We start from the raw sequence: 18,627 nt of genomic DNA on the forward strand, positions 1-18,627 counted from the left end.
TTTTCTTCAGAAACTCAATCCAAGATAGAATTTATAGATTTCCACACTACCAACTTGAGGGAGGATGTGATTAAGAGTAATCAAAGTGAAGGATAGTTAAAAAATAAATTAAGTTAATGAGAAGTTAGTTGGAATTAATTTTAACTTAGTTGACATTACACATGTTGTATATGCTACACATGCATTCAGTTAGAGTTAGTTAAATAGAAGCTTTATCCTTAAATCATAATGTATATATACTGTGTATAACAAATGAAATCAATGTGTTTTACCATTCAATATTTTCTCATTTTTCGAATCTCTCTCACACACAAGTAAACTTCACCTCACTTCCCAAACTCTAAGAGCTAGAACAAAGTTTTTACACTAGTCCTCATTATCCGACAGATGTTGTGGTGCCCCTCTAAAATAGGAACATAGTGTCACTTTGATATATTACATAGTAAAGGATTCATTATATACATAGAAATTAATTAAAGTGGAACTTTATAATTTAACATGTCATGGTTAGGTCACACATGCCATTTCCCCCTTACATTTCATCAGAAAATGCATTAGTAATAAGAAACATGTTTATTAAATTCAGAATATATAAATTAATTCGATTTATTACTTATACAACTTACGGGTATTTTTTATTTTTAAATTTATACTAATTTTAAAACATAAATATCAATAAAAAAATATTTTTAATTTAAATTTAAATAAAATATCAAAAAATCAAAACGAATAAAAATAAAAATTCAACTTTTGCATTTTAATTCAAATTTCAAAAAATCTACATTTATAAATTTATAAATTTAAAAAGAAACACTAAACGATTTCTAAAATTCCTTAAAATCATCCTTTGATTCATTAGCATCTAAAAAATTATTACGGAGACTTTTTGAAGGATTACCATGTGTTCATAACACGCAGCAGAAGAAAAGTAGGTAATCCTAAAGATCTATTTTTGTGTTTAAACTTTATTCCAATAATAATATATAGATTAGACCTAAATACCTGAGTACGCTAGCAAAAATCTTTTTCTCTTTCGATGGTACGAAGGCGCTATGCGTATCCACATCAAGACCAACATTTGCTGTCAACTCTTTGACCAATGAACATCTGATCTAAATTGAGAAATTTCTGGCAACTCTTTGCATGCCATAAAATTTTTCTGCAAGAATTAGGCTCACATACATTTATGTACGTAGAGGTAAAGGAATAAAACCCAACCCTTGTGTTTTATTCTCTTTCCGTCACATTTCTCTACTCTTGGCATATATATATAGCATAAGATTTGTTATTGATTTTAAATTTGAATCTCAATTCAAATTCAAATCATATTTTGTTATTTTAAACTTGAATCTTTTAAATTTATGAATTATATTATAACTCAATTTGAAACAAAATCAGTTAGGATCTCATCCAAATTTAGAATTCAAGTTTAGAAATAGAATAACCAATTATTCTCAAATCTCATATAATATTCTCAATTATCATACTATTACTATATTCTTGGTGCTAGCAAAAAATACAATAATATTCCAATTGAATTAATATAATTATTTATTTGATCAAATCAAAATAATAATTAAATAATTCTATAGCAAAAATTAGCACACTCGTTAGTGTGTGACCCCATAGGTTCAATACTAAGCGGGTAGTAAATTAGTCGTACTAAATTTACTAATCAAGGTTGGCGTCTAACAACACTCCTCAACGACCCGATAGTATGAAGTAATATATTTTTACTAAAAACCTTAGAAGAACAAAGTATAATTCCTTCCATCTTTTCAACTCTTGGTTAACCCTTAGAGTATGGTTTAATTGTCAAACTCTAACTTGTTACCGTTATTATAATGAAATGTGAATGACTTAAGAAACTCATTTCTTCATTCATTCAATCTCCTTGGCCAAGGTTTTATTCATCTCAGTCATTATAATCATAGAGCTCAAACTCTTTACGAGAGTTGACGGATTCCTTATTGACTAATCATTAATTCTACAAGTATTTAAATCATACCTAATATCCATTCAACTAGCACCCTAGGGTATTAGGTGTCCGGAATCAAAGTATAATAAATACGTTGTTAATTACTATGACAGTCGCAGGTCAAAGAAAACTCTATTACTATGTTCATCTTGAGAATATCCTATTGACAAATATGCGGTAATTGTAACCATTAGGAATTCTCAAAGTGAGTCATTTTAATTATCATATCCCTATATATATAATTTAATAAATGAGATCTATTAATCTTCATCCAATGAAGACCATTATATATATATATATATATATATATATATATATATATATATATTGATCTTTTCGGATTATTAATGTCCATTTTAATAGTCTTATGACCAAAAATAATTTAGATTAAATTATAAAAGATTTATCTCTCAATATTATGATCACTATCATAATGATAAATCTCTAAATTTAATCAAGGGCCTTATTATATTAACATTTTAATATAATAACAATGACAAATTATTTGATACATGATTGATTAGATTGTGGTCATACTCCTTATTCCCAACACTTTTGATATTGAAAAAATTAATATAAAGTATAGCCATCTCAAATGGCATAGGAATTAAAACTTGAATTTTTTCTTAATAAAAAATAATAGATAGTTATAAAATATAAAATAACCAACTATATTTATATAATATGTAAGTTGAGAAATAATTAAAATACTATATTAATTAAATTATCCTTTAATTTGTGAAATTAAGCCTAGAACTAATTACTTTGATGACATTACTTTTAACTCAAACTTGGATTTTTCGGAGCATAACGTCGTTAAAGAATAAGTTTTATACTTAATTTCACAAATTAAATGATAATTTAATTGATATAATATTTTAATTATTTTTTAAATTATATATTGTATAAATATAATTGGCCATTTTATGTTTTATAACTATCTATTACTTCTAATTCTGAAAAAATTCAAGTTTTAATTCCTATACTACTTTGGAGGGTGATGAGCGAAAACTATAGCTCACGGATACGGGCAAATATACCAGATTGTTCAAGTAATACTACGGTGAGTAGATATCGTTCTCACAAAAATTAACGAATTGAACAAGCAAATATCAAGTCAAATTTCTAATTAGATTGAATAAACCTGTATTGATGGGGTTGAACTGTGTCTTGCTAGAATTTTAGAATATTGAATGCTAAAGAGAAGAAAACAGTGAACGTATGCTTGATTGAGAGAAAATAGCTAGTGAGAATGTTAAGGATTTCGGAAATGTTTAGTTCTAAGAAGATTAAATTTGAACAAAAACATGTATTATTCTTTTTAGTTAGGTGTGGCAAAACTTTCTAAGGTACAAGAATCACTGTTGGCACTACTTAAAATAGAGATCTAAAGACGAAAAATTTTTTTACGGAGACAGAGATTGAAAATAAATTTTTTTAGAGACAACTGTAGATTTGAGTGGCGATCCCATCCTATTAAATTTTACTTAATTTATAATTTTAGACGAGATGTATTTATAAGTTGTTTCAATATTTAATGATTTTTTATTTTAAATTTTTTAAAAAAATTCATTAGAATTTCTATAGAAATTATCAAAAGGAGATAGAAAATAAGATCTTACAAGAACTACGAGAAACACAAAGAGAATAAAAATGAAAGTAATATTCTCCTACGGTAGGAATTAAGGACAAGGACAGAAAAAAAGTCAAAATTCAAGGACGAAGAGTTCGAAAGCATCTTCATCCCAATCTTCCTCCGCTCGATTGACATTTAATCCTACTTTTGGTACAAAATTTATGGTTATTTTAATTTTTCTTTTGTTGCGGAGTATATTGTCATTTTACTTTAATTAAAAATTTTACACATTTGAAGGAGTTGTTAATACTATTTTGTCCTACTTGAATTTATTACCTCATATTATATTCTGGGTTGAAATAATAAATAACACTAATATTTTATTTGAAAGAAAAATCTACTCAATTCTATACATTGATAATTTATTAATTTACTTAATAATTAAATTATTTGAATCATAAAATTGATAAAATTAAAAGCTTAAAGTAAAATATAAAAGATTTTACTTTAATAAATGTGGTAGATACCAAAATTAAATTTTAATTTAAAGTAATTAAATACATTTATAATTTTTATTATAAAAAAAATCTAAAAAATATATTTTTTAAAGATAAACAAATAATTTGCTCAAAATAATGAACTATATTGACTAATTTATTATACTGTGAATATGAAAACCAAATCAAAATTAAGTATTTTTGTATAACTCAAAATTAAACTTTTAATAATTTTGGGAATTAAAATAAGTCAACTCGTAAATAAAGATGACCAAAAAGCTTTCAAAAATAAATATTGCAAAATCACAAAATATAACCTACTTTAATAATTTTATATATAATTTATAGTAATACTTAATAATATTTATAATTTAAATTAAATTTAATCTTTTCGTGCAAGACACGAAAAAATAAACTAGTAAAAACTAATTGTAAGAGAGTTTAGTGTTCAGTTTGTGAATCTAGAAAGGGAAGAGCATGCATTTTACCAAGGCAGCAAGGTTCACAAAGGAAAGAATCCGAATTTTCTTTATTATCACAAGGTATATTACATTTTAAGAACATTTCTAACTATAGAAATAGAGGAATGTCCTAAGCGTCTATGCCAAAGTTCAAAATAAGCATTATAAGTAGCAAGAAAAACATTTAAAAAAATTGAATTACAGGATTATTTTGCAATAGCAAGATTATCAAAAGAGTAGAGACTATGCTTAAGTCGGCCTTTAAAAAATACTTCTTCTGTCGCCTGAGATTTAACAAGACAATGAAAAGTATGAAATTCAAAGAAAACATTACTGACAAGGCATAACTTAGAGACACTAACTAAATTTGTAGCAATATCAGGTACATGTAAAAAATTGTCTAAAATAAAACTGGTATTGTTAGAAGTATTTTGCAAAATGGATAACCTTATTTGAAGATAGAAAAATCTGAATCATTGGCAATGTAAAGTTGGTCAGATGCTGTGTAATCAAAGTAAAAAATAATGCTATTAGAAATAGAAATTAGATGATGTGTGGCACTTGATTCAGGATATTAAGAGGAATAGGTTGATTGCAAGATGCAATCATGAAAGATGTTGTCCATTGATAGATAAGGATGATAAGAAATAGCTATTGTGGCTGTAACAAAGCCATGGAACCTAAGTACCTAACTAATATTACTTGTACAAAATAAAATTAAAATTAAAAAATTGCAATAAATAGTAGGAATCTTGGCGGGAATCTGCATTCAAGTTGTGACCTCCAACTAGGTACCAACTATGATTCTTCAATAAAATGGGCAAGTGCTTCGCACAAGACAAATATCAGAAGGCATGACATTTCATCCTATATTTTCGTGATATAAGTCCTGCAGGACGATATTCTTTCAAGCAGACAAACAAAAGGTGTTGCAGCAATTAGATCAAACATGTTATCGTGATGGCTAACCTTCCAAAAGAATCCATGTATCGCCTTCTGCAGATTGCAATAGATGTCGAATTCCCCCTGCGAATTCCATCTTTATTAAATGGGTATCTCTTATTACAATCCCAAATTTCTTGAAGGGAGAGAAGACGTTAACCCTTCAACCAGTCTCGGAAGTAAGATTGCATCTTTTCTCGAGTAGCCGCATTTCCGACATTCACAGTTGGAACTATTTTATCAGGCCTCAAAAACTGTGGAACAGTAAGATAAATTCACTTACACAAATAAGACATAAAATACAGAATTTCATAGATACCATTAGATAATTTATCAAACATGTAGCAACGAAAGAAGTTTGGACCTGAACAAAACCTCGCAGTTCTGTGAAGCTGGAGTGCTCACTGTAGGGAACACCTAGAAAAAGGCATGTGGCAGTTCATTAGCATGGATTTCAAGTTATTGTATTCTATATGAAGGTTGGCTGTTCAATTGCAGCACAGCAGCTCATGTTACCATATATTGTGATATTTCCTTTGGAAATAGGTTTAATTAGTTCTAGATCATTGCGAATCTTTTCGCTGAAAGTCCAACCTAATAAAATTACCAAAAAAGGAAAGGGAAAAAGTCAATACCGTTATTAATTTATTATAATTAAAGTGAAATGAGTGTAATACATACTGAAAATGCAAAATATTGACCTCAATTACAAAACATTTGCAACAAAAGATGGGTAATACCTGTTGGACGAAATGCCAATACTGCTGTGTATTTTTCCTTGTAGGTCTTCATGTAATCCTTTAAAGACTAATGTAACAAGGAAACATGGATGGTGAATCATAAGATGATAAATAAACTGAGACTTAAGATATTAAAACATGACAATACAAAATCAAACCTCCAATCTGAGAGATGACATGGGAAGAACATGGAGAAATGTGTTATTTCCATTAATACACAGACTATCAGAAAGCTCAGACCAACCAAAAGCCAGCAAAATTTTCCTTCTTGAAGCAGTTGCATAAATTTTTACCTGCATCAATACATTGGTTGAATGGATCATTCAGTCCATGAGTAAGGTACACTGGTTATTGAAAGCTTCAACTAAGTTAATTTAGAGTAGAAAATTCCAACAACTCCTGAGCAGGGACCTCACATTCCTAATGCAAATAAAATTGGTTGTCCATAAAGGGTGGCAACTTGAACAAACAATATATACAAGCATCGGAAAAAGATCAAAGAGAGTGGAAGCTTCAAAACTTTCACTAGATATTAGATACTATACTACTATAGATTGTCACAAAGCCATTAGCTGATCAATTCACAAACGAATATATGTTGCAAATTTACTGTGACATCATGTCAACAAAAACAAAAAATTGATAAGAATAGGACACAAATGGACGTCACACAATAGTTGAGACATAAATCTACTGGGGAAAATTCCACATACCCCAAGAGCCTTAGAAATTGCAAGATATACACACTCTTTGCCAATACTATACGCTCCAACAACCACCAAAGTTTTGGGATGCACTTTAAGTTGGTTCTTTGTAACTTTGACAACATAATTGAGTACGTCTTCCTTGGAAGGGAAACTGCACAAGAAAATCATCACTAAGGATCATAACAGCAATGATCATATATAATAACAACAAACAAAATTTTAACAAGATCAATGTCTTACTTGTACTTTGGGTTGCAATATGTAGTGTCTAAGTAAAGGACATTCACATGTTGATTTACAAGGGTATGGTAAGCTTGCATTTGTTTACAAGCTCTAAAGTCTCCGGTATGCAAATAACATTGCCCATTTGAGAGGCCAAAGTGAATCAACGCTGCACCAGGGCAATGATTAGCTTCCAACAAAGTTACTTTGACACCACAAACCACATATTCAACATTAAATTCCAAAGGGTGGATGTACCTATGACAACAAATTTTTATGAAATTGAATCACTCAATAGAAAAGAAGATTTAAAACCTCTATCAGATGCTCCTTTAAATTTTTTTCCCCTGTTTATATAAGTGAGCAACCTATAAATATCAAATAGAGTTCACGCGAAAAATTATGAAGGTTTCCAAGTTCTTACAAGGGATTTACCGAGAGACACATTTGAACAAGCCTTCCTGTAAGAGGAGAGCAATAAATGGGGCCATGTGACCATTTCTTGCTAAGGCCGCCATAATGATCGGAATGGAAGTGACTAAGAAAGTATGCAGAGCACCCTTCAATACACCCATAACGGAATGCATCAACAGTGAAGCTTGTCCCTGCATTGATAAAAAAAATCTACATTTAGAACATCCATAGCCACTGCTACAATGTTAGTTTCTCATAGAAAAAACGAAAACAAATTCAATATTGTAACAGTTGCCAAACTAAATTAGTTTCATCACCAACATTGAAAGTAACCACATCACAGTTCTTAAGACATATTATCATCCTATTATAACCAAAGAACAGATTAGGCAAAGAACACACAATAACCTACCACACATGAAGCTTTATGCATTCAATTAAAAAAAATGCTTCGGTAATCAAACAAATAAAGGCCAGTTGAAGAAGCTATAAGTTGTTGAATTCAATAACAAAAACCAAAAAACGAACGGAAAAAAAATAAACAGGGTGAAGAACTTTGGCATGAACCTGGAATTTTCTTATAAAAAGGACAGGTACGCGTCACTCTAACTTCTTCACGGCTTTCCTTTCTCTTATGAGAAGATTTTGATTTCTCGAACTCTTTCCCCGTATCGCGCAAAATCGAACCCAAATTCTCAGGTTTCACGATCTTTCTCTCAGAAGAACCAACGCTTTCGCCTCCACCGGTAAAAGAATCACATTGGTTAGGTTTGCAAGATTCAATAGACGAAGCCGAATCAGATTCGGCGGCGCCGTTTCGTTTGAATCCCCAAACCTGAAACAAATTTGCCTGCTTCAACTTCTTCGCCGAATGAACCGAACCGAAACCGCCGCTGTGTCTGCGATCCTCCGGCGACAACAGCGAGGACCAATCGGCACCGCAGCTATAGAAATCGGCGGCGAAGCTGCTCTTTCCTGCCGATGTCGCCGATCGCTCGCCGGCGGTGTTTGGTGGAGAGTCTTCGTAAGGGATCTGTGACGGGAATCCCTCCTCGTCAAGTGAAACAACGCCGGGGATGTCGATAACGCCGTAACCGTCGCCGTCTTGTGGTGATGGATTCTCTTCTAGCGCGGGCGGCACTGAGCCGCCGGCTGTGGCGGCGGATAGCGGCATCGGCTATGTGAGGGCGCGCAAACAATATCTGGTTTTAGTGTTTTAAACGAAACAGCGGGAAAATTAACCAGATTTTAGTATTTTACAGTTAGCAACTGATCGAGTATATTATATATCGCATCAATTTAGTGCACGCGAAACGCGACATATGAAGTTTATTTACTCCCTAAATTTTGCAACAAAAATGTAAGAGAATTATTATAATTTATTATTTTTAGTCATATTAATTATTATTATTTAAAAATATAGACTAATATATATTACTGAATTATAGACTAAAGATTTATTTTGGTAATTTTTTTTTTAAAATTTGAGTTATTATTTTTTAAAAAAATTTATAATAAAATAAAAATAATTTTATATTTTAATATTTTATGTAAAAAAAAAATTATTTATTAATTATATTTCAGAGATTCAATAATTTGATTATGCTTCAAATGTAGTCGAATCAGTTCAAATAAATAAATAACAAAATTATTTAAATTATCAATATAAACTTCTAAATACCTAAAATTAGTATTTTAATAATAATATAATTCAAAATTTCATTAAATTCACATTCAACAAAGCTACTAATATGTAATTTTGGTTCTAAAATTATCATTATAGGTATTTGGTGAATTTATAGGCATTGCAACCAGAAAATCTTCAATTCGGATTACGGGTGATCGCATCGTGGCTTTCGTTCAAGAATGAAAGCATGAATTAGAGCATTCACGCATTCTGTTGTGCCAGCTCATTCAGATCAACAAGGCTAGGTAGAAACCTCTTCTGCGAGGCTGGGGAAGGTAAATTGTGATGCCAGCAATTTTGAGAAAGCACAAGTAGCGGAATTTGGATGTGTGATTAGAAGTCATGATATAGATTAGGTGAAAGGTTGTTTGGATACTCTTCCAATGTAAAATATCACAAAAGTATAAAATTTTATTATTTGAAAAGACATTGTCTTAGTTTGAAAGCGTGGATTTAAGGTAATTCTCTGCAAAACTTATTCAAGAAACATATTTATTGCAGTTTAAAGAGAGATGACGGATGATGATGATTTGGTATTGTACAAATGCAAATTCAGAAAATGACTAGCAAAAAGTGGAAAATGTATTTAGCCTTGGTGCTTTGAGAAGTGAATGTTATCTCGCTTTGATGTTCAAGAAGGGTGTTTGGAGCTCGTATGAATGCATAAAATAGCTGAAATTTTCCAACATTACATATGCTCTTCTTAAAAATTCTAATGCTACTTTAGTTTTAGGAGTCTATATATATATATATATATATATATATATATATATATATACCCACCCATCAAAAATCATATATTGTTCCTAGTCTAAGAGAGTCTTTACACGAGGATTTATCATGAATAATTAATGGTTTGTAAGTATGACTTGAATGTATATTTATCTTAATACAAAAGTTTATAAGAATAAAATATAAAAAAGACAAAGTAATTTCAGTACATAAAAATAATTTAAAAAGGACATGAGGCACTCATAAATATCAACGACTAAATTTTTATAATGGTCTTTGAGATTTACGACTTTCATTATTTTAATCTTTTGAATTCAAAATTCACTCTACTGATCCCTGAAATTCAGATCCAAGAACTATATTGGTTTTTGGACTTTTTTTGAGTCAACAAACAGAATGTTGAATTAGTTCTGATTTGTTACACTAATATGTTTGTTTGAAGAGAAAATAGAAGGAAAGAAAAGGGAGGAAAGAAAATAGAAAGGAAAATGATCATTTTTCATTGTTTGGTTATGAAGATAAATTGGAAAGAAAAGAAAAAGGGTGGAAAAAAACTGGTGGACCCACTAATTTTTTTCTCTCCAATGTTGGAAAGAAAAAGGAGGGAAAACTTATTTTCTCTCACAACTTCTAATATTACCCCTTTACTTTTTTTAATGTATTTTATAATACAAGGATAAAATTGTCTTTTTATAATATTTCTTTCTTTCTTATTTTCCTTTCATCCAAACACATCTAAAGAAAATAAAAATCCACTCAATTTCTTTCCTTTCTTTTCTTTCTTTTCTATTTCTTTCCTTCCAACCAAACATATAATTAATAAATGGTTGAATAACGTCTTTTCGTTTTAGCTCTTAAATAAGGCAAAAACAAAGTCATTTTAAAAAATGAAAGAAGATATAATGATTTGCACATTATATAAGGTATTCTTTCTCTTCTCATTTTTATCTTATGAAAATGTTAAAAGGTTATGTCCAGTGTGGCAAGTTAGAGCCAACACTTAGTTCGCTAATTCAGTACTAGAAAGGATCGATGGACCAATATAGTGTCTAAAACTATATTTCGGGGCCAATATAAATAATTTTAAATTTGAGAGACTAAAATAATAAAAGTTGTGAAATTAAGAGACCATTTTAAAGATTTAATCTATTATTAACAAGGTCATGTTCTAGAAACTGACACTTATGCATGACAATTTTATGCTTCTACAATCTAGCTTGAATTCTTTCACTATAAAAATAGGATTAAGATTTTTGTTTTTAGTGAAAAAATTGATAAAGTGATCAAATAAAAAATTAATCACTTTTAAATTAAGATAATGAGACACACATTTTATAAAAATTATAAAATTAATAATAATTAATATTTTAGTTTACCACTTTATCAGTTTTTTCAATTTAGTGGATTCAAATTTATAAAAATAATGACCCTTTAGCATTTGGGATTTTTTTTTCTTTTAAATGAAATTTAATATACCTAGAATATCCATTCTCGCTAATCATTTGGGCTTGAGTCGCCCATTTAAAATGTGTTAGAAAATATAGTGTACAAATGAAAGGCTTGTCATAAACGAACCAAAACTAAAGCTAGTGTACAAGTGAAAGGCTTGTCATAAATTCAAAAAATCTTAAACGAACAAAAAATACTTCCGCAGCCAGGATTCGAACCTGGAAATTCAGTCATCGAATTTTGCCAAAGTGCTACTGCGGATGTTCTGTCAGTGTGTTGCAAAATAAATTATATAGAGGCATAAATCTTTGCTGACATTTAATAATAAGTAGTCGAGTTAATCAAATAGTTTATTAGTGATTAGTGATTTATGAATTATATCATTCGAGTTATTTGAGTGATAATCGAATCTAGAATTTTTTATTTGAGTGATATTAGTACTTAACTTAAAGAATTGATAAATTGTTTTTTGATAATTTAGAATATTAGATTAGAAAAATTAATTCTATATCTCTTATGATTTTCGACAATTTAATCAATTAATTATAATATATTTTAAAAATATAAAAGATTCATTTAAGTCTTTTTTGTTGTTTTGGGAATTATTTGGATGGTATTTTTTATTCTTAAGAGTTTTGGTTGTTGAATTTTTTAAATAACATATTTGTCAAAACTTGTAGTCCAATTATAATGAAGTGGTTTCTTTTTTTTCTTGATGTGTCAGCTTTGGTTTTTTTATAGTTAAAAATTATTAGATAATAATTTAGTTAATATGTTAAATTATTTTATAATTTTTAACTAACAACTTTATATAAAGATAAATATATATGAGTTTTTATTATATATAATTTAAATATAAAATAAAAATATAAAATAAAAATAAAAATAAAAAAGAAAAACTCTTGAAGAACAATAATTTTTAATATTTTTTATTATCATTTAACCAACATAAATACTAAATTTTTTTAATAAATTAATTTAATTTTTTCTATTTAAACTCTAAAAAATATAAGTATAAATTATATTAATCTATTATCTATTATCTATATATTATCTATGATCTATTATATTTATTATCTATTATTCTATTATAATAGAACTGACGTGGCATACTTACAAGAGTATTTTTTGTTTATTTTTTTAACTCGTTAAAATACAATTCATTACGATGAATTAATTATATTAATTAATTAATTTAATTATATATTTAAATATCACACAATTTATTATAATTTATACCAATTAATTTTAATAGTATTTCATATATTTCTTTTAATATTCTGGTAGTTTTTCTTAATTTATTAAACCAAATTAATTACACTATTTATGTGTATTAGTTAATTGATTTGATTGATTTATTAGTCATTAAAATAATAAATTTATGAATAAAATAGGTACCTAACATATTTTTAACTAATAATTAAATCAAATCAAATCATATATATTGAGTTAAATTCAAATAATGTGAATTAAGGACTAAACTAAAATAAGATGATTGCTTACTTATTCAAATTTAATACAGTAAATATAAATTAATTTTGTTAAATAATCATGGTTTTTTGGTCTTCTATATATAAATGGCCAAACAAAATTATAAGAATTATCATTTATATTGCTCTTGTTATTTTAGCTCTTCTTTTCTTTTTTTTTTAATGTATAATTCTTTTATGTAAAAATGTACTCAAAATAAGAAGGTATGAATGAGTATTTCATTGATTGATTGTTTGTTTGATGAATACAACAATCCAAAAATATCTCAATTTAGGTATTCTATCACTGGCAATGGAAGTTGGATATGTAGTAATTTAGGGTGACAAATGTATTTTTTATAGTATTAGATAGAAGAATATTTGTTAAAATGAATATATCTATTGTAATAAATTTTCTTTGTCAATTTATTATCTTTTACCTAAAAATAACATCCATGTTGAATATATTATTTTCATCAGAAGTTATATATGATTGATTGATAATTCTTTGTAAAAATACTCTTGCCGTGACCAAACACCATATTGTTAACTTGCTAAAGTTAATTCCCTCGTGATTATACTAATGTATAGCACTATTAGATGAAAACTGAGTAGATTATATTTGTTTTCAAGGAGGTGTGCGAGTTTTTGGGCCTAGTTGTAAGGCCCACATCGGTTGGAGAGGGAAACGAAGCATACCTTATAAGGGTATAGATACCCGTTTTGACGAGTGAGTGTGGGGGTTTCGATCATCATCCCTATCGTCAAAGACAAAACTGTGAGGCCTTGTGTGCCAAAACGGACAATATCGTGCTAGCGGGTGGTCTGGGCTGTTACAGATGGTATCAGAGGCAGAGCCCAGATCGATGTGCCAGCGAGGGCGCTGGGCTCCCTTAGGGGGGTGGATTGCAAGGCCCACATCAGTTGGAGAGGGGAACGAAGCATACCTTATAAGGGTGTGGATACATCTCCCTAACATGACGCGTTTTGACGAGTGAATGTGGGGGGCTTCGACTAGCATCCCTATCGTCAAAGACAAAATCGTGAGGCCTTCTGCGCCAAAGCGGACAATATCGTGCTAGCGGGTGGTCTGGGCTTTTCCATAACCCACAGGTCCCAAGATCGAAACCTGGCTCTGATACCATAATGTAACACCCTACTATACTTAATCTTATACTTAAGTCATAAGACTGAGATAGTATGGTATTACGACTTCTAAAAGTAAAAATATATACATAATAATAAGGAAAAAGATACTCAATTAGGAGCCTTGAAAAACAGGTAAAACAAATTCGCAAAAAGAAAAGCGCAGCGCTCGAGGAATTGAATTACTTGAGTGTTAAGAAACCTAAAAGGAAGAGATGAAGATAAATAAGAGAATAAAGAAAAGCCAAGGGACTACTGAAATAAAGTCCTAATTCTCCTGAAATCTCAGGGACTACTCCACTTGAAGATCCAGACGCCTAGCGAGGAGCCTTTCGACCATCATCTCTATCGTCAAAGGCAAAACCGTGAGACCTTATATGCCAAAACGAACAATATCGTGCTAGTGGGTGGTCTGGGTTGTTACACATTAGACCTTAAGGTAATGAACTTAAGTCAGATTTAGAATCCTAAAAATGTAACTAGGTTGATCTTGCTTGTTTTGAGGTCTTCCTGACTCTAAGAATAACTCTTATGCTGAAGTTCTCCAAGGTTCTATTTTTCCTTTTTCAAACAAAGAAAAAAAGACCAACTATTGGAGAAGAGTAAGAGAGAGTCTTCACACGTATTTCAAGAGAAAAGAGTTCATCTTCAAAAGAATCTTGAGGGTCTAATAATAACTTGTCACATGATAAATTATTTTAAAAATAAATAATTATATTAAATTATAATTAATTAAATAACTATATTAAATAATTAAATTATAATTAATTAAATAATTATAATTAATTTATTAATAATTATAATAATTAATTATATTAAATAATTATATCTCTATTTAATTAATAATTTATATTAATTATTTAATAATTAATTATATTAAATTATATTATAATTAATATAAATAATTATATTAAATTAATATTAAATATTATTTATATTATTATATTAAATCATAATTAATTAAATTTTTTTACATAAATTTAAGTTTTACACATTATAAAATAATTTGTAGTTGGATTGTTTATTTTTATTTATAAAATTTAAAATATTAACCAAATTTAAGTTGTCTATTTTACATATTACATATTATATATTATATGTATTTTTTTTTTACCAAAAATAGGAGAGTCGAACCCGCAACTTCTTAATTGAGTATGGAGAAACTATGCCATTTGAGCTATTACTCAACCTCTTATATATTATATGTATGTTAGAGATGTATATATGACTGCTGTATATATATATTATATAATATATATGATATATATATTAATAAAAATTTATGACCGATATTATATTATTGTTATTATTAATAAATTAATATTTTATTACTATATATATAACTTATATACATTTTTATTCTCATAATTTCTTCTACTCTTTTTCATTTTCTTTCAAATTTATGAAATTAAACTTCTAGTAATATTATTTTTTGTTTAAAAAAATAGATTCAAACCAATTTAACTCTTTTTTTCAATTATACTTACAAAATTTTTTTCATACTTTAAATACCTAATAATCTCAAACTTCAAATTTTTAAATTCCAAATCAAAACTTCACATTCCGTTGTATATGAAGTTATTAATTTTTTTGAATATTAATATTTTTTAATAGAAAATTATTTTTAAATTTATAAATTTTAATAATACCATTGTAAAAAAATAGTAATTACATTAATTTTAATTATTTTAATTAATTAATTAAGTGAGACCACAATAAAGACTAAAGTTAGTTCCTTCTAAAGAAGAGAAAGATATTTTGAATTTCTATATACTGTTTATGACGTAAAAACTTATGTAGAGTTACTTTTTATGACAAGTGGAGCATAAATAGGAATTTGGATGAGTTCTTTTCTGAAGATGGTCTAAGTATATCTTAAAATAATATTGAGACAATGTTGTAATAAATATTATACTATTAAATATTATAATATTTAGGATATGTAAAAATTAGATATATTTACAAGATATTTTTTAATTAAATTTATTTTTTTAATTATCTTTTTTGTTTTAAATATTCTTTACTAATATAATAAAAGAGTAAAAATAACAGTAATCACTCACATAATTAAAATAAATAATTATAATATATACATGACACTACATATATCAAGAATTATTATATATAATAAATATTTTTTATTTTTTATAATGACTATTTATATGATTTATTAAATAATTTTTTCTTTTTAATATTTAATAAACTTAAGATATAAGATATTATTTATATTATTTAACATACAAAATAATAATTTAAGTCATTATCTAGAACAATAAATATAATAGTATAAATACCTACTTATTTATTAATATTGAAAAATATATAAATAGTATAAACGAAAACTTTTTTAGTAGAAAAACAATAATAAAGGTTATTAATTAAGTTAATTACATAATAAAAAAATTATAAATAATTTTTTAAATAATAATAAAAATAAAATCACTATTTTACGTACAACAAAATTTATAAAAAAATTTAAATAATAAATCAACTTTTAATATATTATACATTTGTCATATCAAAAAAATAAATAATTACTACATTATATATTATTATTTACGTACTATAATATATATATATATATAATCGATTATTACGTTATAATTAATTGTTTTGACCTAATTTTTGGTAATTAAAAGTTAAAAAATTAATATTATTAAATGTTAAATACTTTGATGAAAGATATTTATCATCAAAGTATTTAACATAGTTGTCAGAATCGAACCGGTAATTCAATCGTCAAACTATGGGATCATTGGTTCAACCGGTAGATTACTGGTTGAACTGGTTAACTCAATCCTATGTAAATAAAAAATAAAAAATAGTAAAAGATTTAAAATTAAAATTTAAAATACATATTTTCACTAACATTTTAAGAATATCTAGCTATTCTAAAATAATATGGAATAGGAACAATAAGTATTTTGTTAATTTTACTCTATCATAAATATTTTATTTTGTTTTTATATTAAAATAACTATTATTTAAAAATTTTAATAATTTATTAATTAATTTATATCTATTATACTATTATATACTACAAGTATTTATTAAAAAAAATATTAATAGATATTATATAATTATGAAAAGAAAAATAAGTGAATTTATAACTAAAATCAAAATAAATTAAATAGAAGTAAATTATTTGATGAAATATATATATTATAATTTGTAAATAAATTAACAAGAAGTATAACAGCTTAGTGGTTGTGACCGACACATTTTTCGTTGAGAATAAGCTTCGAAACCCACTCTAAGCATTTTGAAAAAAAAATTAACTTCTAGCGGTTTAGTCGGACTGGTCTCACGAGTTTGATCTGTTTACATCGGTTCATTTTGAATTTGACCAATTCGTACTAGTTCTCTACTTTATTCGGTTCAAACATCGGATTGGATCGGTATAGAATTTGATTTATTGGTTTTTTAATTGAATCGGCTGATCCGATTTTAATAACTATGGTTAATCAATTCTAAATTCAAATTTAAATTTGAGTAAGAGAATAAAAAACATATTTTAAATTTATTTCACTAATCAAAATTAATTTTAAGATAAAAAATTATTTTGTACATTATATTATTATAGGATAGTGTGATCATTTGCTATTCTTTAATTGTAAATATTGCCAAATAAAATAGTATAGAAATTGAAAGAACATGTATTTACCAATTTAGGGAATACTAATTTATTTTTTAACAGAATAAATTATATATTAAATAAAAAAATTATTATTAATTTTTCTTCACACTAACTAATACTCAACGATGGTGTTCCGGCAATATTACCAATAAATATTAATCAATCTAATAGCTTTTGTAATGACCGAAGGATTACCATGTGTTCATAACACGCAACGAAAGAAAAAAGAGTAACCCTAAAGATCTATTTTGCGCTTAAACTTTATTCGAATAATATATCGATCAAATTTAAATACCGTTGGACACTTTAGTAAAAACTTTGTTCTTCGATTGTATGAAGACTCTATGCGTATCCACACCGAGACCAATATTTGCTGTCAAATCCTTGACCAATAGATATCTGATCTAAATTGAGAAACCTCTTGCAACTCTTTGCACACCATAAAATTATTCTCCAAAAATTAGACTCACATCCGTTTATGTGTGTAGAGGTAAAGGAATAAAACTCTTGTGTTTTTTTCTTCTCTTCTCGTTTTTTCCTCTACTATATATATATATAATCAATTATTAAGTTATAATTAATTGTTTTGACCTAATTTTTGGTAATTAAAAGTTAAAAAATTAATATTATTAAATATATATATATATATATATATGAGATTTGTTACTGATTTTAAATTTGAATCACAATTCAAATTTAAATCATATCTTATTATTTAAACTTGAATCTTTCAAATTTATGAATCATATCATAACAATTTGAAATAGAATTAGTTAGGATCTCATCCAAACTTAGAATTCAAATTTAGAAATAGAATAACTAATTATTCTCAAATCTCATTTAACATTCTCAATTATCATATTATTATTATATTCTTGGTGCTAGCAAATAATACAATAATATTCTATTTGAATTAATATAATTATTTGTTTGATCAAATCAAAACAATAATTAAATAATTCTACAACAA

General features: G+C 27.1%; 1 protein-coding gene across 2 annotated transcripts; it reads right to left on the reverse strand.

Moving 5' to 3' along the window:
* Positions 1-5,086: 5,086 nt before the first annotated feature.
* Positions 5,087-8,799, reverse strand: LOC112697056 (DNA cross-link repair protein SNM1). Of its 2 annotated transcripts, XR_003151055.3 has the most exons (10): positions 8,105-8,799; positions 7,548-7,728; positions 7,142-7,381; positions 6,908-7,052; positions 6,353-6,487; positions 6,195-6,261; positions 5,971-6,048; positions 5,819-5,871; positions 5,482-5,708; positions 5,265-5,401 (listed from the first exon to the last, which is right to left on the reverse strand). XR_003151055.3 is itself a non-coding variant. In XM_025750042.3 (9 exons), exons 1-9 carry the CDS (start codon positions 8,709-8,711, stop codon positions 5,610-5,612), a joined length of 1,605 nt encoding a protein of 534 aa, XP_025605827.1. In that variant the 5' UTR covers positions 8,712-8,799; the 3' UTR covers positions 5,087-5,609. The 2 variants fall into 2 exon arrangements, 1 of the variants encoding a protein (XP_025605827.1); XM_025750042.3 differs by having other exon boundaries at positions 5,087-5,708.
* Between the last annotated feature and the right edge of the window lie 9,828 nt (positions 8,800-18,627).

Source organism: Arachis hypogaea, chromosome 6 (genome assembly GCF_003086295.3).
Source record: "Arachis hypogaea cultivar Tifrunner chromosome 6, arahy.Tifrunner.gnm2.J5K5, whole genome shotgun sequence".
Taxonomy (NCBI): Eukaryota; Viridiplantae; Streptophyta; class Magnoliopsida; order Fabales; family Fabaceae; genus Arachis; species Arachis hypogaea.

What these genes read in the sequence shown, in the direction of transcription:
- LOC112697056 (XM_025750042.3), bottom strand. Translation starts at nt 8,711, where the DNA reads ATGCCGCTATCCGCCGCCACAGCCGGCGGCTCAGTGCCGCCCGCGCTA. An exon ending in TTTTTATAAGAAAATTCCAG is followed by an intron (nt 7,729 to 8,104) that starts GTTCATGCCAAA and finishes TTATCAATGCAG; the next exon opens with GGACAAGCTTCACTGTTGAT. An exon ending in TGTCTCTCGGTAAATCCCTT is followed by an intron (nt 7,382 to 7,547) that starts GTAAGAACTTGG and finishes TTGTTGTCATAG; the next exon opens with GTACATCCACCCTTTGGAAT.